Below are 27,088 nucleotides of genomic sequence, written 5' to 3'. Positions count from 1 at the left end.
TTGGTAGAATAACTCTTATCTTTTAAGCCTCCCCATTTTCACAGTTTACTATTCTTGTCTAATTCAGTAGCTAAGTAACTGACTAACTGCTTCTTTGAGTCTTCATTTTCTTTGAGGGCTCCAGTGCCATGTGAAACTATTATGCTTTTCTCTTGTTAATCTATTTTACATCAATTTAATTCTCAGTCCTGGCTGGTATCCTAAGAAGATAGAGGTGGAGTTTTTCTGCCGCTACAGTCTTTTGTCCACATTTCAGTCTGTATCTTTTTATGAGGGAGATTGTATAACATGGTATTTGGAGCCAGGTAGATGAGGGCTCAAAGCTCTTTCTCATTCCATTTTTGTAAACTCCAGTTTCTTTGTCTATAAAATGAAGGTAAATAATCCCCTTCTAACAGAGTTGTTGCAAGAGTTAAAGGAGCTAATACATGTAATGTGCTTTGTCGTGTTTCAGGCTTCTGTTAAAGCTCAGGAAAGTTGTAGTGAGCGTTGTTAATATGATTACGTGAATAGTACAGAGGGTGATTACAAGTTTGGCCTTCAGAGTATAACAGAATTGAGTTCAAATTTCACCTCTACCATTTCTTAGCTCTGTGTCCTTGTTACAAATAATCAATCCATTTTAAAAAGGGAAATAATATCTCATAAGATATCTTTGAGGTTTTAATGAACTATCGTTATGCAGATGATTAACACAGCACCATTTGTCCTCAATGACTGTTACTGCTCTGTGAGAATGTTTTAACTGATATGAATTTATTGTGATGACTGCTGTTATACATAATCTTGTTTTGTATGTGGTTATAAAGACGTACATATATACGTATTTGTATATACATATATACATATATGAAGGAATTTGAAAGTAGTGGTTACTTTTTAAAATTTCAGATTTTTTTATCTTTTTTTATTAATAAAGTAATGAATGAAAAAACATTTTTTTCTAGTTCCTAAGTATTTTTATATTATTTGGTCATTGTAACCAGATTATTGCTACTAAATTAGCAATAATTATGTTACATTACGTATTTTTCTTTATCACCAATATTTTACATTCATGTCTTATAAATAAATTTACAATAATTATTTAAGTTTACTTCAGTAATTTTAATAATGTAATTTCTTTTTAAGCTTTTTATTTTGTTTAATTCCTCATTAGTTAGAATATGTTTTGGTTAATACTTTCATAATGACAGAATGGCTATCTTCTCTAAAATTTTGGATATCCAAAAATTATTATATTTATTTTCTTCTTACATGAGCAAAATACCTGACTAAATATAAACTTCTTAAGTTGCAGTTTTTTCTCAAATAAACTTGGTAGTCCATTATCTCAAGTTTCTGTCACACAGATTCTCTAATTTTTTTAATGGATTTTGATTTATTTTAGTAGAAAATGTAAGTTAAAGTACTTGCTCAATACTTTTAAGATTGTTTCTTTTTCCTTATAATCAAAAAGATTTGCTAGGGTGCTTTTAAACATGAGCAACTCTCCTTACTTTTTCCTGTCTCATAGTGAGCCCACTCAATCTGCATTATTCATCCTCCAACTTCCCACTTCTCCAAAGATTAGCTTAATAAAGTCATTGATCATATTTTCTATTCTAGTTTTTAAAAACCTGTCATACTTGAGTTGTATCTCTGTTCTCCACATCTTATTACTGTTTTCGGTCTTTCCATGTACCGAGAACAAACCCTTCTTCAATATGTTCTCTACTTCACTGATTTATTTTCACCTAGTGTGAGTCCCTTTTGTTGTGACCAATGTGGATTTTAATTTGCTGTTGAAACTGTAGCTTCTTAGTTTATTTTATTTTTATCATACTTCCTCTTGTCAATACCTTTTCTTCATGTCACATGTTTAATCTCATTCTGGTATCTCATCTAAAATGTCTTTCAAATATTTTGCTTTCATCTCAGCCTAACCTCAAATTTCTGCTGCTATTTCCTCTCCATATTTTCCATTTGTTTATGAGTTCAAACTTTTCTGACATTTTCTTTTTTGGCCCCTGCATTTTGTCACCAACTGCCTAGTACTGAACCTGAAAGTGGGACACTTAAGTTCAAATGAACACATACCGCCTTAGAACTTCTGAAAAAGTTAAAATATTTATAAAAAGCTTCATATTTAAGCAGTTATGAATTGTTAGCTGAAAAATGCTCAGTGCTTAGTGCTTAGTGTGTGTGTGTGTGTGTGTGTGTGTGTGTGTGTGTGTATTTCCCATTATTTCCATGTTGATAGCTTGGTGCTTTTGATACGATACCTGGCAACCTTACTCATTAAATAAATAAATCATTAACAGAAGTATAATTATTCTGAGTCTTTACAAAAAAATTATCCTTCCCTTCTTCTGGAGTAGTTTTAGTTTATGAACTTTTCATATTACTTGTTTGTTCTCATCTTTAATCCTTCTGGCGCGGTGGCTCATGCCTGTAATCCCAGCACTTTGGGAGGCCGAGGTGGGTGGATCATGAGGTCAAGAGATCCAGACCATCCTGGCCAACATGGTGAAACCCTATCTCTACTAAAAATACAAAAATTAGCTGGTCGTGGTAGCACACGCCTGTAGTCCCAGCTACTCAGGAGGCTGAGGCAGGAGAATCGGATGAACACGGGAGGCGGAGGCTGCAGTGAGCCAAGATCGTGTCACTCTACTCCAGCCTGGCGACAGAGCGAGACTCTGTCTCAAAAAAAAAAAAAAAAGAAAAAAAGAAAAAAAGAACACATCTATGGAATCATTGTTCACCAAGGCTTTTGGTGTTTATGTGTCCTTTGGTTCTTTCCTTGTGTTCAGGTCAAATTCCTGGGACTGCAGAAAACTTTAATAGGTGCAGTTCGCAACTCAAGATCCCAGGATTTAGCAGGCTTTTGTCTAATGCAGCTGCCACGATAGAGGCGGGACATGATTCCCTGGCACTATGTATCTAAGTCCATGCATAAATTTCTAACAGACTTCTTGACCTTCCCATCCCTCCATTTTAGAGCTTTACTTTAGAGTCCCAGGACCAGCCAAGTGTAGCATTATCCTCCTACCCCCACTTTCAGCTGGAAGGAATATTTTCTGCATGTATATGGAAAGATCAGAGCTGGGACACAGAGCACTTGTAAAAATTAACATTTATGTAGCAGAGAGGTAGCTGGGGTCAGGAGGTAAGGGAGGGATTAAATATCTTTCTACCTTCTATTATGCACAAAGGACTGATTTGTTTCATAGACAGCAGGGGTAGACTGCTGATTTTTTAATTTGTCTCAATTAACTTTTCTCAACCTTAGAATTAATTAGAATTAGTTCTAGATTCCAGTAAGCTTATTTTCCAGTCTTTGTTCTCCCTATTATTAAGAATTTCATCTTTTTTGTGTGTGCTTTGATTTCATTTCTGAGAGACAACACTGTGGGTTGCGAACATATTGCTATTTTAGACAAAAACTGAGCTATTACACAAAATTTTCAAGGTATGACTTTAACAACAACAAAAAACTTTTGTGAGCAATATGACAAATGGAAATGTAAGTATACTGGAAAAGGGAACTGAGGCCATTATTCTTTTATGGAGTACAAATGACCACATTTTGACAATTTTCCCTCTTTTCTGTTTAATATATCCAGTACTGGCAAAAACAGCCTGATGAAAATACCTCAGAGATCAGCATTCTCTTTTCCCCATGTAAGGGTAATATCTTCCCCATTTCTCCAGGTCTCCTGCTTCTAGACAATTTTATTATTTAACATTTATCAAAGTGCTACAGCAATGCACACTTATAGAACACAGAAAGGATATGTTGCCTGACTACCTCTTTCCCATGAGTAGGCACACTCCTGCCCTACAAAAGACCAGCCAATAATGATTTTGTAGTCTGGAGTGAGGAATTGGTGGGCAGGGACTATACTAGGGGTTACAAGCTCATAAGCCTATAGGGGCCATGCAGATAAAATTACTGAGCAAATAAGATTTAGTACCTGCTTATTAAATACATTTGAGTAGTTTTCATTAGCAAAAATAAATATGTTCTTTCATTTTTTTCATAACCTGACTCTCTCTATATCCCTTTACTCACTTTTGATAGAATTATGACTTTAGAGAAATTGTTCCAAATATAAGAAAACAACACAGAAAGCAAGATAACAAATGGTAATAGTCATTTGTTGCAAGTTATACATTTATATAATAGGGAGTGGTTGGAAATTTGAATATTTCAGGAAGCATGGTCTTAAATACTGGCAAAAGTTTTAAATTATATTGTGCGGATTATTGCTAAAATATAATTTACTTAGGGGCTAAATCTGACCACATGTGGTCTCTGAAACATAGTTTCTTTTGGTGGGATTTTTTCACATGTTGATTTTGTGATTATTGCTGATTACTATCTCATCTATTCGACTTTTAGTCCATATCTAAGATAGGGCTTGGGCAACCAAAGTTTAAAAGCTCTGCAAATAATTCTTATGCTCATCTAGAGTTGGAAGTGACTGGTATAGGCAGTTGGTTAGGGTGGATGTGCTCCTCCTACCCACAGAAACTTACCCTTCAAAGACACGGTTTTGTTAGCAACAGCCAATCCGTACAGATCTGCAGCAACTTGATTCTTGCCTCTTTGGAGGCAAGAATTCGGCTGAGGGGCATAAGGCACAGGAGGGAGCAAGGCAAGTTTTAGATAGAGTAGTATTGAAAGTTTATTTAAAAGGTTTTAGAGCAGGAATGAAAGGAACTAAGGTACGCTTGGAAGAGGACCAAGTGGGCAACTTGAGAGATCCAAGTGCACTGTTCAACACTTGACATGAGGTTTTAAACATTGGTATGGTTATGGGGTTAGTGTCTCTCCTCCCTTGGTTTTTCCTTGGGGTGGGCTATCTGCAAACGCAGTGCCCTGCCAGCACTTGGGAGGAGCTGCGTGTGCAGTATGTTTACTGAAGTTGTGCATATGCTCATTTAGGTGTTTTTCCCTTACCAGTTGAGCGTTCCTAGAGAAGAATCATATACCAGTTAAACCCTACCATTTTGCCTCTTAGTGCACATGCTTGCGCCCACTTGCCCAACTCCTGCGATCTTACTGGGAAGCTGCTGATGACCAGCTTCAGGTGTTTTCTGTCTATTAAGAGACTGCCTTTCGCTGGCACTGGCTGTGACCAATTATGGTTTTAAAGAGACAGTTTAACAACTACCTAACCATCACCTGGTGGTCGTCTGACATTCCTGGGTGGGTGGCCCTCTCCTGCCCTGCTCATGTCTGCCTAGCTGCCTACACTAACCTTTTGCCCTCTAAGAGTGAGAGCAACAACACACCCTTGATAAGGTTCATTTGACTATATGGCTGAGGAGATCTGTGGATGTAATCTATGATTACAGGGAGGCAGCTTGTTAGGAATGCTTGAACCTCATCAGTTGCCACGTGTCATATCCACGGTAAGATGGGGATGATCTTGATATAGATAGAAAAGGCCCCTCTGTACAGTCCAAGATGTGAACAAACTTGACCCTAGACTATATATGATTTTGTAAAACAGGGAAAATTAGCCAGATATTTCCATCTTTGAATAAGGAGCCCTTAAATTCTTTCAACATTTTTGACTTGATCATGTTCACTTAGAAATCTTCTAATGACTAAGTATATTTTATAGAAACTTTATTATCTGGCAGAGACCAAATAATGCAAGCAATCCAGTCACTGGAAAGCCATCTTCCCTTATTATAGGTTTAATGACTGGAATTGGGGGTATGAATCAGTCCTCTGTGAGCTTCGATAACATAAGCCAGACTTCAAAATCCTGATCAATTCCAAACACACTGGCAAATGCAGTTCTCTGGCTGGTAGCATTGAAGAACAAACCTTTGACTGCTCTGTAAAGCTCAATTTTGGGAAGGAGGATGGAAGTGAAGTGGCAGCTTATTCATCTATGATAGCACTCCTTAGTATTTTCTAATTTCAAATCCAAATTGGGAAAATTGACTTTAAAACTGTTTTGATGGAAAATTTTATCTGTGATCCAAAGTCCTCAGCATTTTTCCTTACATTTTTTCAAAATGTGGAAACTGAGTTGAAGAATCTGTTGAGTTTCCATGGAAATGGTGCCAATTAATTATTTTTTTCTTCCTTAGGAAAATTCCTTGACTTAGCAATAATGCAACTTCCTGGCAATCACTTGACAGTCTTAAACTTAGTGCACTTGAAATGCTTATACTTTCAATGGGAAAATAGTTGGCTCTCATCATCCCTTTTCCCTCCAGCATATAGAGGAAGAGTTAAATAATAATTCCTTTTTACCTTCTTTAGAGAACTTGTCTAGTCCCTTTAGAAAATCTTGCCTCTGACAAACATTATATAAAAGGCCCTTTTTATTGTTCTACCAAATAAGGAGATTATCACCGGTAAAGTATGTACTGCTTTTCCTAGTACACCATGAAATCCCAGGATATTTGAAGAATATTCATTACTTAGGTAATAAGCAGTTTTCATTGCATAGTATGTTACATGGACTGAATGATCATAATATCTGCAACAGTTTAGAGAAATATGGTTGGATGAAATCAACCTTGTTAGGTATTTAGGTACTTAATTCTTTTATTACTAAGTATTCCAAATTATCTTTTTTTCATGCTAACTGCTGATTTCCCTGCACACTATAGTCATCAGGGAGGTTTTTAAAGAAACATTTGATAAGGATTGATGTTCCCTTAGTCCTTAAAAATAAAACAATATGCTGTTCCCTTCTGGTACATTACTGATGTTCAGGAATAAAGGAATCTAAGGAAACTGCTCTAAGATGACTAATCAAAAATATCATCAATAAGTTGTATTTAAGTATGTACACAGAAAAAATATTACAGACAAAATACGATTAAAATGTTAGTATCTGAGTCCCTACAGAATTTTTAAAAATCTAGAGGTAATTGACCTTGATTATGCAAATTAGGTAACAAGATATGGACAGATAGTAATCAATACAATATTGCATAATTAGGTCCTCGTTTCCCTTTACCACCCTCTCCTCCCCTTTTTCTGTGGGCAGATGGGTACTAATTGTCTATACATGGTAGAATAATGACAGGGCTCTTCTAAGCTTAACAGATACTAGCAGCCCTTCCTTGCATTGCTCTCTGTGGGACAGCCAGGATAATTGATAAGATCAAACATTCCAAGGATCTCTTCATTACACTTGATACTCGTCATTTCTCTTCATCTCCTGTGGCCTTTTTTGCATTTTCCCTTTAATTCTAACATAATTTAATTAAAAACATGGTAATTTAATAATTTATAAGAAAAACACTTCAGGGATTTTTCTCCCAAAAAGCTCAAAGCATCTCCTCTCTTCATTCTTTCCAAAGCTCTGTGAGGTATGTAGGGGAGGCCAGGTAGAAATAATCTTATCTACTTTGTTTAACTCTTTCATAGCTGTTCTGATCCTAATTGTACAATGATCTTACATGTAGCTTTGCATTTATTTCTTGAGAGAGCTAAAGGCACAGTGGGAGGATAATAGTAGACTTAAAAAAGATCTATCTTTCTCCTTAAATATGAAATCACTAAAAATGGAAAACTGTCAAAGAGTTTTTTGCATGTAAATTTACAAGCAGTGTATTCAAGTGTTTCATGAGAGAATAAAAGTTCAGCTTCATCATGTGTTGCATTCGAACACCGTGTATTAATTGGAAGATGATCTAAGTACCACCTTGCTGTTGTGAAAAAATGCCACTTGAAGTGATGGGTGAGGATCACTCATTTAAGAATGCACCCTTGTTTGAAGGATGATTCATAATGTCCTAGGAGCAGGTCCATTGAAGGTCTGTATTTAATAGTTCAGTGGGTGTTAGAATTTGGTGCAATCCATTCCCAGCCATCTTCACAATGGCAAAAAAGGAGCCTGACTGGGAGTGGTTAGTAGTTGCTGTGAAATAATTTCCTGGTTTTATTCCAGTGTCTCCTTCAACAATTTACTGGCACCATTTTCAAGGAAACATTAGTTTGGACTGAAGTTATTTCAAAGATGGGCCTGTATATACACATTCATTATCACGGGCAGCTAATGTTACCCCCTACCTCTGCCACCTTTAATGTTTTTCATTTTTGAACATTGAATAAGGCCTTATTGTCAGACAAAAAATCATAATACATGATCTGCTACAGTCTTTCTTTTCAGCAGAAGACAAACATTTCAGGGAAAACTGGAGGCAGAAAATATTCTGTCTGTGGAAGATGTTTCTGTGGCTACAGTTTTCAGCTCTTCTCTGCATAACAAATAATTGCTCAAGAAATGTTAGATCAAGTGCTGAAGGCAAGAGAACAGTTGAAAAGGATGCAGTCTTTGATTGGCATTTAGTGCAAACCATAGAAAATTCATGCTAGCCCCTTTCTTTGGAGGAATCAAATCATTTGACACTCCTACCAAGTTAGGTTCCAGAGGCTTCCCTTATAGGTCTATGAAAACACAGCCTCTGATGCATCTTAGAGAATTTTTCTTACTTGACCTTGCTGGAACCCTCATGATAACATCGACAACACTATCACAAACATTCTGATAAGGCCATTTCATGCCTTTGTTAATTAAAATAATTTTCTTGCATTAATTGTATTATGGCAAAATTATATTGTGTGAGATTAAGAGTAAGATTTATAAAGCACACAATTACATACTTCTGTCCTAGGAGGCTTTACTCTGTATTCATAAGATTTCTTGATATTTTACCTAGAGATTACTAAATAGATTGAAGTTAATGTTAGTACCTTGTTTCTTAGGAAGACCACGGAACTTGTCATCATCAGATTGTCTTCTGGCTGTCTTCTGTTGAAACACTGTAAAAAATATAGAACATATTATTTACTGAACATAAACGTTCAAAAAATCCATACTGTAGAAGTCTCCAGGAAGCCAGAATGCAATATATCATTTTCCTGAGTATCAGTTCCTGAACTGTATTACTTTTGAGTAGGAAGATTATCAAATTTACAATTTTCTCATTTGTGCAGCTTATCAGTCATTTCAGAAAGCATTTTCATTGAGCAGAGTAGTATAATGCTGATGCAATGCCTCATTAAACTATTTAAATCAAGATATGATTCCATTTTGATATCAGGTAAGAATAAAAGCTGCATTCTGTTAAAAGCGATAAATGTTAAAATCATATGAAAAATTCCATTTGCACAGAAATTACCCATGCTGACTTTTTGATGATAAACAAGGATAATGACTGTTTCTCCTTAAATAGGTAAAAAGACTCTTGTATTTCAGAGATGTAATAATAAAAAAGACACTTTATTCTTGCATCATCTATCTAGACCGCAGACTTATTAAAACAGCTTATTCGAATTACTTCATTATCTGAAAAGTGCTTTGTTCTCATTTATTATTTCTCACACGAAATTCTGGAAGACAAGTCAGCATTACTCACCCCATTTTGCAGATGAAAGATAAAATTGATTGTTTGATATTTATTGAGGACCCACAAAGTTCCATATAGCTTCTGGCATTTGTTAATAAAAAAGTCCAGACTCTTTACAACTTTACTTTAGAAAATGAACATCCCAGAGTTATATTTATTTTTTATGGGCAGTGTGAATTACAGGGTTTGGGAACTGGAAAAGGCTTTGGAGATTTAGTCCAACCTCATATGTTTATAGATGAGGGAGTTGGAAGTAACTAGCTTCTAAAAAGGCTAAGTAATTTTGCAATGATCTCAGAGTTGTTGTTAGCAGAGATGTGATTTAAACCGAGAAGCCTTGAACTTCAATCTATTGCGTGGTTCCTTAACAGCACTACTGCCGCTTCCCCTCCATAACTATTATCTTATAAAGGTAAAGAAGGAGATAGAGGGAGAGGATTAAAAGGGAAATTAGAACATTTCCAACACAGTTGTATCTCTTGTTCCTTTTAGCAGTTCGACAGAATATCCTGGGATAATTGAGCTGAGGCCTGTGGGAGTGAACGTGTTTTAACTGGATGGTGCTGGACCACTGTGATTGGCAGAAACATCCCGACAGTTATCCTAGATTTCTGTCTTTGGTTTTAATATTCTTTAAACCAATATAAGATCAAGGACGTATCTGTGATTAACCCCGGAGACTTTTTTAGATGAAAATTTCCCCCCATCTGATCAAAAATTAGTTATTAAAAATGTATGATTTGCCAGATGCTGTCAAGACAAAGAGTACTCCCTTCAACTGTGCTCTTTTAAACAGAAGAGGCAAAATATGTTTCAAAGTTTAACGTGTTTGAGAAAAAGTATACACATAAAATCATATTTTTAGTTGAAAACCAGTTTTCTGCTTCAAGTTAGTACATGGAAAACATGCTCAATATAACTAACTGGCAAGTTCTGGGTTTGTGGCTTACTTACATTTTTCCTAAAATAAAATATATTGAGGAATATATAGTGTATGAATATACGTTAGGATATTAAAATAAATGTTGTAAGAGGTACTTGATTTTTTTCTATTTGCTAGTTTTAAAAGTCTTTAAAATGCAATGCTTTAAAAATTTTAATAACATGTGGTCTCTAGGCTTTTTTGCCAATATTGTTAAGATATAACTGAGAATGGTTAAGAGGAAAAAGCTGGCATCATTCATACGGGAAATGACCTGAATCCAAAGATCTATTCAGACAATAAATTCTTCAAATAAAAATTACATTAATTGATAAGTTTTTAAAATTCTGCTGAGGTTTGAAGCTTCAAAGTACTTGGAAATGAAATTATTTTTCCAGCTTTTTGGCATTAATTTGTTACAAATCACTTTACACCTTATATGTTACTGGAATCCTTTTTGCTGATAACAAATGCTCAGCCTGTGTGAAATAACAGTAAATGTTAAACAAATAAATGCTGTCTTTCAGTTACTAGATTAAGAAGTTACAAGGATATTTATTGTTGCGATTTCACCAGGGCTTATATTCGGAACAGCTGGGGACAAGGGCAGAATATTGGAATGAGGCTGTAGGATACTATGAGTGGGGTAATTGTGAAAATGCTGATAATAGGACTTTTTAAAAGCAGACATGTAGTAGGTCATGCCCAGAGTTTAAAGGTTCCCTCTACCTGTTTTACCCACCTCTGAGTTCTCTTTTAATTCACTTGCAGCTGCACCCATACCTCTAGGTTCCCTTTCTCCCACCTACAGATGAGTCTCACTTTCTAAAAAGAAAACAACTAGCAATTAGCATATTGCCAAACACACTGTCTTCTCATCGCTTTCAGTTGGGGAGGTATTTTTAAATATGAGGCAACCTTGGGAAAAGACCTATCTTATTTCCTGAAGAAAGCACTAGCCCATCAAAATTATCACTGAAGCAAACACGCCTGTCAAGGACACATATTCCATTAGAATAGATACAAGTAAAATTTCAGAATCTGTTCATCTTTCTATCTTTATAGTTCCTATTAGCTGAAACATTTAAAATTGCTTCAACTAGCAAAACCTTTGTTCTAAAAGACTTTATGTACTTTATATTTACTATGTTCAGCCACCCCACACCACCTTTACAAGAGGTAGATATAAAATCCATAACAGGGTGAGAACTGAGTGTAGGGTTATAGGTCACTCAGATTTATATACAAAAGTACATTACTTTGTAAAGCAAGAGTTGTGGTTAGTTAGACGAGAATTTGTTTTAAATGTATTGTAACCAAAAAGTTGTATACCAGAATACTAGCCAACTTGGCACAGAAGATGGGCTATAGTTTTCTCTTCATATCAACCACATAAGTGACATGGAAAAACGGCTTTTCCCTCTTTCTCCCCAACACCCTTCTGGCCTTTATTTTCTTGCCAATAAAGTTAGGGCTTAGATGTGACGATCTCTAATGTTTCACTCAGCTCTAACATTCTGAGATGTTACCAATTCTTCTTTCCCAAGACACTCCAGGTCCAACGGTGCTGGGAAAAATTCTTAAGTGAGTATGAATTCTTAAGTAGAATGCTATGTTTTGAGGAAAATATTATTTATAACCTGGGGGGCTTAGACTAACATAAAAATGAGAAAGTTTTAAATCATAGGCCAGTGGTAATTTTTTATCATATAATGAGACAATCCTTTCCCTATGTGTTTGAATTCTTAAAAAATTTACCTCATAAATGTTCAAAACATGCTATCAAAGTAATTAGGATATATGTCAACTTTGCTGACTCTCTCCCCAGTGAAATCTTATTTTTCTCCTCCTACCTAAAACTGAAATTTGAGAAGAAAGAAATATGAATGCATTATTAGTCGTTGTCACTACCTTTAAACATAAAAAGTCCACAGACAAAACAATTTTTGCGGTTTAAAATAATCCCAAAGAATACAAATTTCCCATAATATCCTTTTTTATTTTAAACATTGGTAGAATGACTTCTGTAAAATTTTCTCTAGAATATGACATTGAATGGAAAATTAGCATATCATTAAATATTCAAAATGTTAAGCAAAGCAGAACTAGCAGAAGAGCAGAGGAGGAGGAGAAGGTGAAATTTAATGAGTTCACTTGCACTACTTGTCTTTCCAGGCTGCATCTGCGAGAATATTCTTCATGTCAACCTCATTTGTGGTCTATTTCAAGCAAAGGGACCCTTCCATAGCTGCCCTTCTTAGAAAATCTGATAAATCTTATTTTGAATTATTTCATAAGTGGCTATAGTGATAAAAATCTGTGCAATTAACAACAACATTCATTTTGTGAATGATAAACCACAACCCCCTTGATGGTTGTCCATTAGATGTGAACAGTGAAATGTTATTTAGAGCTGTACAGCTATCATTGATAATAATGCTTGAAAATAGAGATTTTATATAAAATAAAATACATAGATTCGTATTGTGCTCTGGGCTTTCAGGGGATGATACAGTACAGGATGGTAGCAGTGCGTTTATTTTTCACCAGAACACTTTTCATTAGGTTGCTAACTACATGGCCAAGTCCTGAGGCTGCAAAGGTAAATAAGACACAGTCATAGTTTTCATACTGTCCTCTGTTTTGGTGTGTTCATTTAAATAAAGGTCAAATGTGCCATTACTGCCTACTGATAAGAGGGGATAGGGATGAGGAACCATCAGGAAGGGTCAGAATCATAACTCAATCCTTGTAGCTCTCTATTCTCCCTGCCTTGTTTCCCCCAGCTTCCCAATTTATACTGTTTAAATCTAATCACAAAAAGGCTCAATAAAGTAAAAAACAAACAAACAAGCAACCACAGTGTAAATAACCCCTTTGTCTAGCCAGCAAATACAGGAAACAGAATGTTTTAACTGTATAAGCAGTCATATTGATTAATCTGAAGCTTAGAGGAAAGATGTATGTAGGTAGCCTCTTTGCAAATTCACCAAGACAGACTGAGTGCTCCAGTGAGTTCAAAGCCACCATTTAATTGTGCTAGCAGTATTTATAGGTTATTAACTTGAGAAACCTTATCAAATACAGGCCATTACATTTCAACGGGTACATTCAAGAAGGTGTGGACACAGACAGCCACATCAGCCACATAGTATAAAAATCTTTCACCTGAAACCAGTTTACTGCATGGCAGACATATGTAGGTGGAGTTGTGGCATTATTTTTTTAAGAAGAATCTGTAAATGGTCAGCCAGAATATACGAGATCACTGACTTGGGTTACGGCTTACTATTCAGATAAACAGAGATGGAAAGGTGGAAAACACACTGCTGCATGAAGGAAAATGGCGTAAAAATTCTAATTCAGTGGTGGTATTAATAACTGCTTTAGATTCCAGAGGAGAAAACATTAATTTTCCTTTCAAGTTGTAACAAAAACTTTGTTTGATAGAAGTGTTATCATTGAAAGCATCTCCTAAAGGAAGATTTGGGAAATCCCACTATAAATCTTTTTTTCTACTACTAAGGGACCTAACTTTTACCAGAGTAGAACACAAATTGTTTTCATTTGCATATGTCATCTTTCGATACAAACACAAATATTTACATTCTAGAAACGTTTATAATCCAGGAAGGTGAGCCATTCTGAGTGATGACAATTGGTTTGTGGAGCTTGCTCTAATTATAGCTTGAGACCATGGCAATGAGTTTATTAGTAAAACCTCCAGTCACCACTGGGTGAGCAGTCTTCTTCCCTCCTGTTAGCAGGAGGCAGCATGTATTGAACAACTATTGCTTGTATAGCACTGGACTGGGGGGTTAGTCTCCTCTCATGAGACTTCATTTGGGATCATCTATTTAATTCTCTTATTACCCATTTGTATTCAATAAGGAAATGGTGTAAGTATGGACATAACTCTAGTAACATTCTGAGCAATTTTCTTTTGTTTCAAAGAGAAGTAGTTTGGGCAGCCAATGGAAGACTCTGCAAACTATAATGAGTTTACTTTTTGGTTCATGCTTAGTGATTATCAAAAGTAACTTGCCGCCCTCTCCCCCAATCAAGAAATGTTGCTATCCCAAGAAGTAGCATTGGGATCATGATTTGCACTGTTATATTTCACAGGATGATAAAACTTGGTACTCTAATATTTTGTTCTCCCCTAAATTTAAAGATCAGCTATTTGATTATGCTCACTTTGAACAAACATTAGAGTTTAATTCTGCTAACAAGATTCAAATTACATAAATGCAGATTGAAAATTCCAAAAGGATTTCAAAAAGGATTCCAAAAAGCTCTCAAAAAGGATAGGGCTGGCCCCTTTGTTCTAGATAGTATTCAATAGTGGAAGTTAATAAATACGTTGAAAAAGTCATGCAAGATGATGTGTTGGCATATGAAACCCATGCAAAAGGGAAGAAGCAAAAGGCGTCCTAACTGGGGTGATATGCCAGGTCTACTTTCACCTCTGTGTCTACAGAATACCTTCCATCACAGGAACTATCATTTCCTACATGCTACCCTGTGCAGGCCACTGTACATATATAGTTTTAGTTCTCATGAAAACCCTGTGAAGTAGGTATTACATTTCTTTAAAACCAAAACCAAAACCAAAAACACGTGAAGCAAGGTTATGTAATTTGCACAAAGTTACACAACTGTAAGTGTCAGTCTTCAGTAAAATTCCGTTCCATCTGGCTTCATAATCCTCATGAATTTCACTACACAATGCTGCTGGTCCATTAGGGGAGACTCTTTTCAATTTTCCAACCTCAGGAAGCATCTTATTTTTCTCGAATAGCTACTTATTTAGATTACAAAGAATCACGTGTTAAAAGTCCTGGTGGAAAATATTCTGAATTCAAGAAATCTAAAGTGACTAAAAAGACAGTAGTTGTGGATAGCTGTTTCATATGGTTGTTCGATGCACCTGTGATTTCATCTATAAATAATCATTCTCTAAAGTATTTGTTTACTCTGGCTTAACAATGGAAATAATCCAAGTAAGAGTTTCTTAACAGTGTTACTGTTGACACTTTAGACTGGATAATTCTTTGTTATGGGGCTGTCCAGTGCATGTAAGACGTTTAGCAGCATTCTTGGTCTCTGCCTAGCAGATGTCACTAGTACTGTTCTTAGTCTTGACAATCAAAATGTCTCCAGACATTGATAAATGTCTTATGAGAAGCAAATCACTGCCAGTTAAGAACTACTTATATAGGTCAATTAAACTTCTTCCTACAGATGCTTTTAACAAATAGTAACATCATATGTTAAGTGGAAAAAGACCAGAATTCATTGTGCTGTCGAATGAAAATCTAAGTGCTTGATAATATTTGCATTCATTGTCTTGTGTAATGAAAATCTTTTAATGTCAGTTCACACTACAGCTGATGACTGCCTCCTTTCCATTTTCACTAATATAAAGGAATTGAATTCTTGGAAGATGAGGCTGGAAAAGTTCATCGTCATTACGTCAACATGCTAACAGATGGTCTGCAAAGCACTTCTCAGGTTTCATTCAGTATTTCTGTGAAGAAGCCAGGGGATCATGATGTTCTACTGTGAGAATGACAGAAAGAGCAAACAAGAACACCTGGGTTACACGAGCTGACTTGCTTCTCTTCAATGGACAGTATGAACACAGGTCAGAACAATTTCTCCTTTGCAGAGCTACACCAGCACTCTCTCATGGAAAAGAATGAGGCAGAGTCAAGGGAGAAAAACAGGAACATGAGGCTTACAAATAATGATAAATATGTCACTATTCTGAGAGCACCTGTGATATACATACTATGTCCTTAAACTAAATGGTTTGGACAAGGTCACCTATCCAGGGAGGAGGATCCAAGGCACTTGATCTAAGACCTACTTCAATCCACTTGACCGTATTTTACTAATGAGGACAGAGACCATTATACTCTGTCACGTTTACAATGATCTGAATAAATTTTCCTAACAGTTTCTGCAAGGTCTTTTTTCTCTTTTTGCATTTCAATTGCATTGTATGTGATCAATTTCAAGTACAAGTGAATTGCAAGTGGAAAACTTCTGAGAGCAAGTGAGTTGCACTTGACATTTTGGGTTCCCTGTAGCTGAGTAGCTCTCAAAAAGGTCACATACAACTTTGTTGCACTGCAAAATGCCAAGGGCAACTCAGTAGCAATTGGAAATTGAAAGGGAAATTATATTCTACCAGAAATCAGTCACATGGATTCTGAAGAAAGATCTTTGTTCTATTAATTGTGTGAGAGGAAAATAGAAAATTGCCCATTGATGCTGAAAAATTTTACCCAATAGGCATTCATCTCTTTGCATGATTTATGGACGTAGTTTCACTACCAATGTATCTATACCATGCCAAGTGCTCATTTTCTTTCCCTGATTTGTCTTAAATCAAGAATTCTGTCACTAAAGACCATACATCCGTGTTAATTCCTCTGTATTCTTCAAGCTTAATGAACCCGATCCTCTTCAATATTACAGGGATTAAAAAAAAGTAGAGGAAAATATATCTGAAAACAGGTAGACTTCAAAAAATTTTACTTATGAAAAATGAGTTATTCTTGTGATTGTTAACCTAAGATCCGGCTTAGTACAACAGCAATGGGATAAAAAATCAGAAACATATATCTTGATAAAAAAAATCAACATGGGTTCAGTTTTGTTTTTTTTTTTTGAGACGGAGTCTCACTCTGTCACCCAGGCTGGAGTGCAGTGGCGCGATCTCGGATCACTGCAAGCTCTGCCTCCCGGGTTCACGCCATTCTCCCGCCTCAGCCTCCCAAGTAGCTGGGACTACAGGCACCCGCCACCATGCCCAGCTAATTTTTTGTATTTTTAGTAGAGGCGGGGTTTCACCGTGTTAGCCAGGATGGTCTCACTCTCCTGACCTCGTGATCCGCCCGCCTCGGCCTCCCAAAGTACTGGGATTACAGGCGTGAGCCACCGCGCCCAGCCAACATGGGTTCAGTTTTGCATTAATAAGTTATGTCTCTGGGGTAAGGGGATGATGATGATGGTGAAATAGAGCTTCATGTTTTAAGCTTTGCGGAAGCAGTTAGAGTGCTTAGCTGTATATGAATAACGTAGAACTTTGTCCAGTTCTGTGTGGGCTCTTCCCTTCAAATTGGTAGTGTTTTGGACATAAGATGGTTTAAAGCAGGATAAATTTAGGAATCAGTAGACTGATATAGTCTTCTGATTCCAGAGTGTTAATGAAGTCTTCTGTTCTACCCACATTGATGTGGATCTTGTCACTTCTATCATTTCATTCAGTTAATATTCACCAAATATTCATAGTTTCTACTGCGAATTCAGCACTGATCTTGGCACCAGAGATACAATGGGGAAAACAGATTAGTTTGGTCTCTTCCTTCATGGATCTTATAGGTTAGAAGGAAGAAATAAATATTAACAAGTAATCCAGGAATAAATATATCAGTGATGGAAATTTGTGGTGCCATGTACTCAGGCATGAGATCCAGATTAATCTGGGTCCAAATCCTGCCTCTTCCTCTTCCTGGTTTTATCACTTTGGGCAAGACACTGGCACTTACTGAGCATTAGTTTCTTTATCTCTAAAATGAGGTTATTAATGCCAACTATGTGGGGTTATTGCATGAATTAGCAATTATCATGAAAGCTGCCTAATAATAATTATTATAAGAAGATGACTAAGCCAACTTGTTCTGTTAGAATACAGGGTCTTCCTTCCCTCACACACTCCAGCACTACTATTTTCCCTAACTTCTGATTCCACCAGAATCCAAAAACAGACACTAACCCGAGAAAAGAAAAAGTAGAATTGTTTTAATTATAATGCATTGAACATATACCACATGTCAAGTATTGTGCTGGGTATTTTCTAATTTTATCTCATTTAGAGATTAAAAATCTTTGAAATATATATTTGTATCCCCAGCTTACAGTGAGGAAATTCAGTCTCAGATACGTGAATTTGCTTGCTTGGGTAATATCAGCTAAATTTGGACACAAGTCTTTCTGCAAAGCCAGCATGGTTTTCCTTTGCCTAGTTCCTTTGCCATTACTTCTTCAGTTTCTGAAATAGTAAGATGGGATTCTGCATTCCTGTATTTTTCCTCTATCTTCTATTCCAAATCTTTCCATTCTGGCTATTAACACACCCTGAATACACCAATATACTGATACCATTTTTGGGCTCTGGCAAGCAATGGGGCCAGAAATTAATCTCCTAATTGAGTGAATGGTTTTCTGGGAAATGGTGGCAACTTGACTTAATAGATCTGCCCAAGCTAGGGGAAAAAAAAAGGAAAGATGTGAAGAAAGGCTCTTACTCTGTGAAATGCAAAGAACACCAAGAATGAATTAGCTGATGAGGTAATCTCTTCCTAATGTGGGAACAGAATGATCAACAATCAATTGCATAAAAGAAAAAGGCAGGCAAGTATATCCCAGTGAAAGAGAAAAGGAAATAAAAAATGGAAAAGGATTTTGGTGACCTTATTTGTAGTCCAGCTTTTGCTACTTATTTGGGATACAGGGTAAATAACCATACCTATTTTATATACTTAATTGCCAAAAAAAATTATAGCACTAGTTTTCATCTCCATGTAATACAAATATAATGAGAGTAAATTATATTGTATCATTGAATTAGAATGACAACTTATAAATATTGAAGGGTGCCAGTCTTGGGATGGGTGAGATAAGTAAACTTTAAAATTTATTAGAAACTGAAGATCTTTAAGATTCTTTAATGTTTCTACGTGTGCATATACCTACAGGACAAATTGCAACATTGCATGTACAGAATTTACGTACTTAGGACACAGGTTTTATCATTGGCACTCAATCGATGTTTATGTAACTAATAAATAAACTTAGTACACAGGTTTTATCACTGGCACTCAATCGATGTTTATGTAACTAATAAATAAATCAATGAGAGGAAAACCATCCAAATGCACTTATTTTACTTGCGGATGGGTTGAAAGCCTAAACCAGTCATAGCCCCAAGTTCTTTCTCCAGTCCTGTGAATTGAAGCACTCACCCATAATGGGAGGTTTCTTCATTAGAGAAATTGAACAGAAGTAGTTTTGGACATGGTACACAAGGCACACTGGGTGGCAGGAATTACATACTAGACAGAAAACAGGGAGAACAAGTTAAATTGTGCATTCTGAATGGTGAAATTTCCCAGTCTTTTTCCTGCATGCTAATCTCAGCATGCTGGGAAGTGGCTATGTAAGTGCAGACTACAGTTAGTTGAAGAGTATTCTAGAAAAAGTTAAAAGCATAGGTGAATAGACTTACATAAATAATATTTTGGGGCCATCCAATGAAAAAGCTGGTTACCTATTTCCTAATTACCCTACAATGCTGTCCATAAGTTAAAAAGTAGAGTTTCCATTGAGGCATTTGGTGCTTCATTCTTTTTTTTATTTTTATATTTTTTGACGGAGTCTCACTCTGTTGCTTAGGCTGGAGTGGAGTGGTGCGATGTTGGCTCACTACAACCTCCGACTCCTGGGTTCAAGCTATTCTCCTGCCTCAGCCTCCCGAGTAGCTGACATTACAGGCACCTGCCACCATGCCCGGGTAACTTTTTTGTGTTTTTAGTAGAGATGGGGTTTCATCATGTTAGCCAGGCTGGTCTTGAACTCCTGACCTCAGGTGATCCACCTGCCTCGGCCTCCCAAAGTGCTGGGATTAGAGACATGATCCACCATGCCCGGCCGGTGCTTCACTGTTAAACATGAAAACATAGCTAAGAATAGCCATATTTGATGGAAGTATCAAATGTTACAGGCAGAACAAACAACAAGTAAAGACAACAGAGACAATATGAGAGCAGAAGGAAAAGAAAAGTAAGAACAAAAGAAATTTAAAAACAAATCAAAACACAATGAAGCAAAATCAGTAACAAAGATATTGAATTATATCTCTCTGTACCCACCTAAAAGAGAAAAGAATTCTACAAAAAAGAACAACAGAGAACAAGATAGAGATCTTGGAGAATAAGAATATGACCACCAACAGAAGGATGGGAAGATAACGGCCAAACGGTAGACGAACACAACATGGGATTCCATTCTTGTCCTGAGAAACTCCCTAGGCATTGGAGTATAGAAGATGAGGTATTTCTTCAAAAATTTCTAGAGTATAACTAACTTTTTGTATCAAGCTATATCCACTTTCTCTTTTAAAAGTATTTACTGGTATTTAGCAACTTTGTCAAGGAGATAGTAATACCCTAGAGATATTAAACTATGAGAGACAACCTGAGAATTTCTAGCAAAAGTTCATTCCCTGACTTTATAATCTATAGTCTAGACAACTGTTCCAATTCATGTTTTATTTCAGCTGAAACAGTTGATTAATTTGCTATAGTTTCCTAATTTGTTATAGTTTCTTGAACAATATCAAGAGTAGATCATCATTAAATAAGTGTGTTTTATACTGATAAATACTTTATACATGCTTGCTAAATTTTCTTATATGAATCTCTTAATACATGCAGCTTAAGGAATAGAATGGTTTCTTTTGAAAATATTAAGTATATATGAGTAATTATGTTTCTCTTAGGTGGATCTGTGGTATATATTTAAATGTTCTTGTGTTGCATATTATTTATAGGAGTTGAGCATCTTTCTTATAGAATTAGGAAGGAAGTATCAAGTAGAATTTCTACATATATCCTATGGTTTCATGTTCCCTGAAAGACTTGTCATTATCCTTTTTAATGAGGAAGTAGAAACCGGAACTCAATCCATCATTCTTATTTTCTTTACTCACTATGTTTCTAAATTTAAAAATGAGCCAGTACATGGGCAAGGACTTCATGTCTAAAACACCAAAAGCAATGACAACAAAAGACAAAATTGACAAATGGGATCTAATTAAACTAAAGCGCTTCTGCACAGCAAAAGAAACTATCATCAGAGTGAACAGGCAACCTACAGAATGGGAGAACATTTTGGCAATTTATCCACCTGACAAAGGGCTAATATCCAGAATCTACAAAGAACTTAAACAAATTTACAAGAAAAAACAACCCCCCATCAAAAAAGTGGGCAAAGAATATGAACAGATACTTCTCAAAAGAAGACATTTATGCAGCCAACGGACACTTGAAAAAATGGTCATCATCATTGGTCATTAGAGAAATGCAAATCGAAACCACAGTGAGATACCATCTCATACCAGTTAGAATGGCAACCATTAAAAAGTCAGGAAACAACAGATGCTGGTGAGGATGTGGAGAAACAGGGATGCTTTTACACTGTTGGTGGGAGTGTAAATTAGTTCAATCATTGTGGAAGACAGTGTGGTGATTCCTCAAGGATCTAGAACTAGAAATACCATTTGACCCAGCAATCCCATTACTGGGTATATACCCAAAGTATTATAAATCATTCTACTATAAAGACACATGCACATGTATGTTTATTGTGGCACTATTCATAATAGCAAAGACTTGGAACCAACCCAAATGTCCATCAATAGTAGACTGGATAAAGAAAATGTGGCATATATACACCATGGAATACTACGCAGCCACAAAAAAGGATGAGTTCATGTCCTTTGCAGGGACATGGATGAAGCTGGAAACCATCATTCTCAGCAAACTATCATGAGAACAGAAAACCAAACACTGCATATTCTCACTCATAAGTGGGAGTTGAAAGATGAGAACACATGGACACAGGGTGGGGAATATCACACACTGGGGCCTGTTGCGGAGTGGGGGGCTGGGGGAGAGATAACATTAGGAGAAATACCCAATGTAGGTGATGGGTTGATGGGTACAGCAGACTACCATGGCATGTGTATACCTACATAACAAAACTGCACGTTCTGCACATATACCCCAGAACTTAAAGTATAATAATAATAAAAAAATACTCTTAGTGGAAAAAAAATGAGCCAGTATAGCTTAGCTGTGACTTGAAAAAAAAATGTTTACTCTTTGGAGTTTTAGAGCATTAATTGCATCACCTTATCCCCTCCTCCCATCCTCAAAATTTTGGACAAAAAAATTAACAAGTAAACAAACAACAATGATAATTACCTTGAGCTATGTAAGGTGTAGTTTCCTCTTTTGGAGGTATACTTGTGGGTCGGGGTGTGGGGGCAGGAGGTCTATTTATAATGAAAGACCGACTCCCAGTTTTTTTCTTTATACTCAGATTGGCCAATATCATGTCGTATTCACTGTCATCAATCTCAGCAAAAGTATATGGGTCTTCTTCCTCCTCCTGCTCTTTTTCGTCTTCTTTCTTCTCTTTTTCTCCTTTGGGTTCATCTCCTGTTTCTTGTCTAACACCAGGATCACCCCAGTTTTGACTTCTTTCCATTTGGCCTTCCACCATTGTCCCTGTTTATGAAATATTTACATTGTGTTTACTCTTCTGTTACATGCAACATTATTGGTGTCCATCTGTCACTTTTTTGAGCTTCCAAGGTGGCTTAGTCAAGTGCCGTACGAAACAGTATTAGAGAAGAGCTCGTGACTCCAGGAGAATAATTTATATGTCACCCCCTAAATGCAGAAAAAGTGAGCTGTGTAACTTACTAATAAATCATCCTGCACTTTGTAGTTTAAATTGTATTAAGACAAATACATGTAGTAAAAAAATCCATGTGCTTAAGACATGGAATTTTTTAAAACATTTAAATACTTTCCATATTATTTTATGTAGAGAGAGAGCTACATATATATATATAATTTTATATATTATTTCATATATAAATATTTAATGTATAAAATATAATTATCTATATTATATATATTAAATATACCTTTATATATTTTTTATATATTATATATACTTTTACATATAAAGAATGATTTCATATCAGGAAATCAAGTTATAAATCTATGTCTGAAACTCCACAGCTTTGAAAACTTGTGTTTTTCAAGCATAATATTCTTAGATTTTTTTTTCATTTGAAGTTGTTTCACGTTTCATATTGCTTGCACTGGATATTTCACCTAAAATTTAATTTCTCTGAAAATGACAGGGAGAAATAGCCAAAGGCACCATTAGTTGGTTTCGTAGCAGTTGGTCTTTGACTATGACAAACTGACCTTCAAAAATGCAGCTCTTGTTTTCTACAAGCCAACATGGGCGTTATTCATAGATAAAGGACACTGGCCAATGGCTTCTGTGCCTAATCCCAATGCTTTGGGAGGCTGAGGTAAGAGGATAGCTGGAGGCCAGGAATTTGAGAGCAGCCTAGTGAGACCTAGTATCTACAAAAATAAAAGAATTAGCCAGGTGGCCAGTACTCCTAGCTACTCCAGAAATTGAGGAGAGAGGATTGCTTTAGCCCAAGAGTTTGAGGCTATAGTGAGCTATAAGCATGCCATTGCACTCCAGACTGGGCAACAGAGCAAGATCGTGCCTCAAAAATAAAAACAAAAAAAAAACAACAAATAAAAAACAGATGAAAGACACTGAAAGTAGAGTTCATGACATAAAAGACAGCATGGATGATCAATGGTGTGAGAATGAATTCACATGAAAAGAATAAAATTATAGGTTTCAGAGTCTTTGATGGTTTTTCCATACAGTAATATCTTGACATATTTTTATAAGAATATGTTAAAATATTTTTGTAGCAGTTATTAATAAGACAAAGATATAATATGCTTGGATTAACAAGTAAATTAAAAAGAATTTTAATGGCTCTCTACCAGGCCAATGAAGGCTTTTTCTTTCATTTTCATTCTTTTTTGAATTTGCCCTTCGAGAATCTGATACTCCCAAAATTAGTTTACTTCTGAAGATTTTAGTGGAAAAACTTAAAAGGGGAAAGACAAGTAGCAGAGCAGAATAAAAGGATATTATAGAAAGATTCAGCAATTGCCTTGGGTAAGATTATGAGGCGAGATTAAGATAATCTCCCAACAGAGTCTTAACTCTTATAGTTTCATTTAGTTTAACTTAAGAAGTGTTAATTACCGATGTGCCTAGCACTAACTTTCAATTCACCACGGCTTGCCTTTTATCCTATGAATAATATGGTTTTAAGATTTTGACTTTATGACTTCTGGTTCACTGACAGCAACACAGGTGAAAACGGATTAAGTGTGTGGGAACCACTTTTTCAGTGTTTCATTTTTAGCAGAATGTGTCAACCATCTTAACGTTTATGAACCGATTTCCTGAGCTCTTAACTCTCTTTGTTTCCCCACCCACCTCTCTTCCCAACTATTTCTAAAGTTGGGCTTGCACTAGAAATAATACATTTTACTTTTTATTTTCCAAAGTATCAGATAATACTTTTCAGTTAAGAGTGGGACCTAAGCTTTCTCAATTCAGGTGGTATATCAATAAAGAAAGGTTAAAACAAATCACTTCCATAATTCCAACTTTTGAAGTAATTGGGTCAAGACTGTATAAAAAAGAGAAAAATCCTAATAGCCTAGGAGACCTGTTAATAGAAGTAACTGACACATTCTAATTATAGGGCTTCTTGGAACTGAGTCAAGGAGGGATCCGATAATTACTTTCCAGGATTCTTGGGTCAAAAAGAAACCATGGGTTCTTTATAAACTGTAAAGTGCTCTATAGTATTATATGTTATTAGTTTCTCCAATGAAGAAGTCCGTAAATCCATTATGAGGAATTTGATGCCTACAGCACTGAGGAGAAGGCTTTTTTTTTTTTTTTTCCGTCAGTAACTTGATGGCAGATGGAAGCTACTCATAAAGAACAACTCCTGAAGGTATCACTAGCCAAAGTCAAAGACATACAAAGTCTCTGGCAAAAAAATAAGTGATAGCTTACAGCCTTGCATTTAAAGGCCAATAAAACATTTTTAAGACAAAATACTGGCATTTTATTATCCATTTCTAATATCAGTGCTATCAAAAGATAAGATAAAAGTAACACTGAATATAAAATGTAAAAATAGCGTTTTTAAATTAAATAAGTGAGTTTTTATCTTATTTTGCTTTTTATATTTGCTAGTTTTCAGGAGACATGTTAGCCAAGATTACATTTCTGATCTTAGACAACTCATGAAGACCCTTGATAGAGTCGTTTTAGACCTGGTAACCGACATACCATATATAGAAATTAACATTAGGAAAAATATGATTTAATATTAGCACTTTTAAGAGAAATAATCTGACACAAGACAATTTTACCTTCTTGACAATTAATTTTGTTATAACAAATTATTCAGATCTGAAAAAATGAGAAAAATATGCCAGAATTTTGTAGTCAGTGTACTACTAACTTATGATGTTTTCTCCCCTCACAGCTAAATATTAATACATCTACTTCATGGATAAATGTTGAGGGTCCACAAGACCTTCAAATATAGTAGGTAATAAATATCTGTTGAATGAATGAATGAATCAGAGGAATATCCACCAGGCTTCAGAGCTTTCAATTAAGCAGTACTTTCCATCTCTAAATACAGTGCATAAGCTTAATAAAGCTTATGTTGGTAAACTTGGGTCTTCATAGAGAGCCTTCAATGACACAAATGCTAAATTCCTTTTTTTTTTTTTTTTTTTTTTTTGAGATGGAGTCTCACTCTTGTTGCCCAGGCTGGGGTGCAGTGGCATGATCTTGGCTCACTGCAACCTCCGCCTCCCGGGCTCAAGCGATTCTCCTGCCTCAGCCTCCCCAGTTGCTGGCATTACAGGTGCACGCCCAGCTAATTTTTGTATTTTTAGTAGAGATGGGGTTTCACCATGTTGGTCAGACTGGTCTCAAACTCCTGACCTCAGGTGAATCGCCTGCCTCAGCCTCCCAAAGTGCTGGGATTACAGGCATGAGCCACTGTGCCCAGCCCAAATACTAAATTTCATTGCGTAAAAATTTACTTTTTGAAACAAGGTCATGTTTTTGTACTTTGTAGCCTTCTAGGACCCAACAACTAAATTATAGTGAAAATGGGGTTTGTAGCCTTCTAGGACCCAACAACTAAATTATAGTGAAAATGGGGTTTGTAGCCTTCTAGGACTCAACAACTAAATTATAGTGAAAATGGGGTTTTGATAAGGAGTTTTTTTTTTTAACTAAATTGTCTTCTTAAGAACATTTTATTTGGAAAATAAATATAAATTTGGAAAGTACATATGAAATAATGATCAAAAAGTAGATGATAATTTGTGACTGTAAGAGTGAGCCTGGAGCTGGGAGTTTGTCAGGCTGTTGAACACTCCAGGCAGATAAACCTAATGTGGAAGCTCCTCTTCATGCCCTCCGCAAGGACAGATTCCCCACACCCACTTTCCACACCCCAATTCCTTCGTCTGGGAACAAATGCCAGTGATAGCTATGTTGACTCTTCTTCCACTTGGGTAGTGTACAGAGTGTTTTTAAACTTTGGTGTCAGTGCAGTGTGCGACAAACCCTTTAACGCTTAATTCTCCCACAGCTACCAAGTGATTAAAGTACCCAAGTTCATCTGAAAATTGTCGATCATTAGCATTTCACTTTTTGTCTGAAGACTGAGAGTATGTTTTAAAAGCAATGTTGTATTTCCTTTTCCACAGAATGCCTGAGGTTCATTTTACGTGAAGAACTACAGACTCCTTCCAAGTTTTATTCTCTTAAAGCTTTGTAATAAGACAAGGAAGAAAGAAAGAGAGAAACAGAGAAAAAGTGGGAGAAGGAAGGAAGAAAGGGAAGGAGGGAGTGAGGGAGGAAGGAAGGAAGGAAGCAAGGAAATAAGAAACAAAAGAACAAGATAGAGGTAGGTATCTCTTGCCTCATTTCCCAGGCCTTAGTTTTTAAAGAATAGGAAGAATGTTGCTATTGGTTTCAAAAGCTGATCTGCTC

At 36.0% G+C, this 27,088-nt stretch overlaps 1 protein-coding gene and 1 long non-coding RNA gene across 3 annotated transcripts in view; one reads left to right on the top strand and one right to left on the bottom strand.

Moving 5' to 3' along the window:
• Positions 1–27,088, bottom strand: part of BANK1 (B cell scaffold protein with ankyrin repeats 1) — a 289,852-nt gene that overhangs the window by 22,425 nt on the left and 240,339 nt on the right. For both annotated transcript variants that reach the window (XM_019024929.4, XM_063705448.1), the window contains exons 10-11: positions 22,354–22,659; positions 8,720–8,788 (exon numbers count right to left, since the gene is read on the bottom strand). In XM_019024929.4, coding sequence (XP_018880474.4) covers positions 8,720–8,788; positions 22,354–22,659 — 375 coding nt within the window. The remainder of the gene's footprint in view (positions 1–8,719; positions 8,789–22,353; positions 22,660–27,088) is intronic.
• Positions 15,705–26,975, top strand: LOC109026431 (uncharacterized). The gene is made up of 3 exons (XR_002005460.3): positions 15,705–15,944; positions 20,246–20,419; positions 26,803–26,975. It is a non-coding gene; the product is annotated as an uncharacterized lncRNA (long non-coding RNA).

The sequence above is a fragment of the Gorilla gorilla genome, chromosome 3 (genome assembly GCF_029281585.2).
Source record: "Gorilla gorilla gorilla isolate KB3781 chromosome 3, NHGRI_mGorGor1-v2.1_pri, whole genome shotgun sequence".
NCBI lineage: Eukaryota > Metazoa > Chordata > Mammalia > Primates > Hominidae > Gorilla > Gorilla gorilla.
This window is presented reverse-complemented; position numbering and strand designations above follow the sequence as displayed.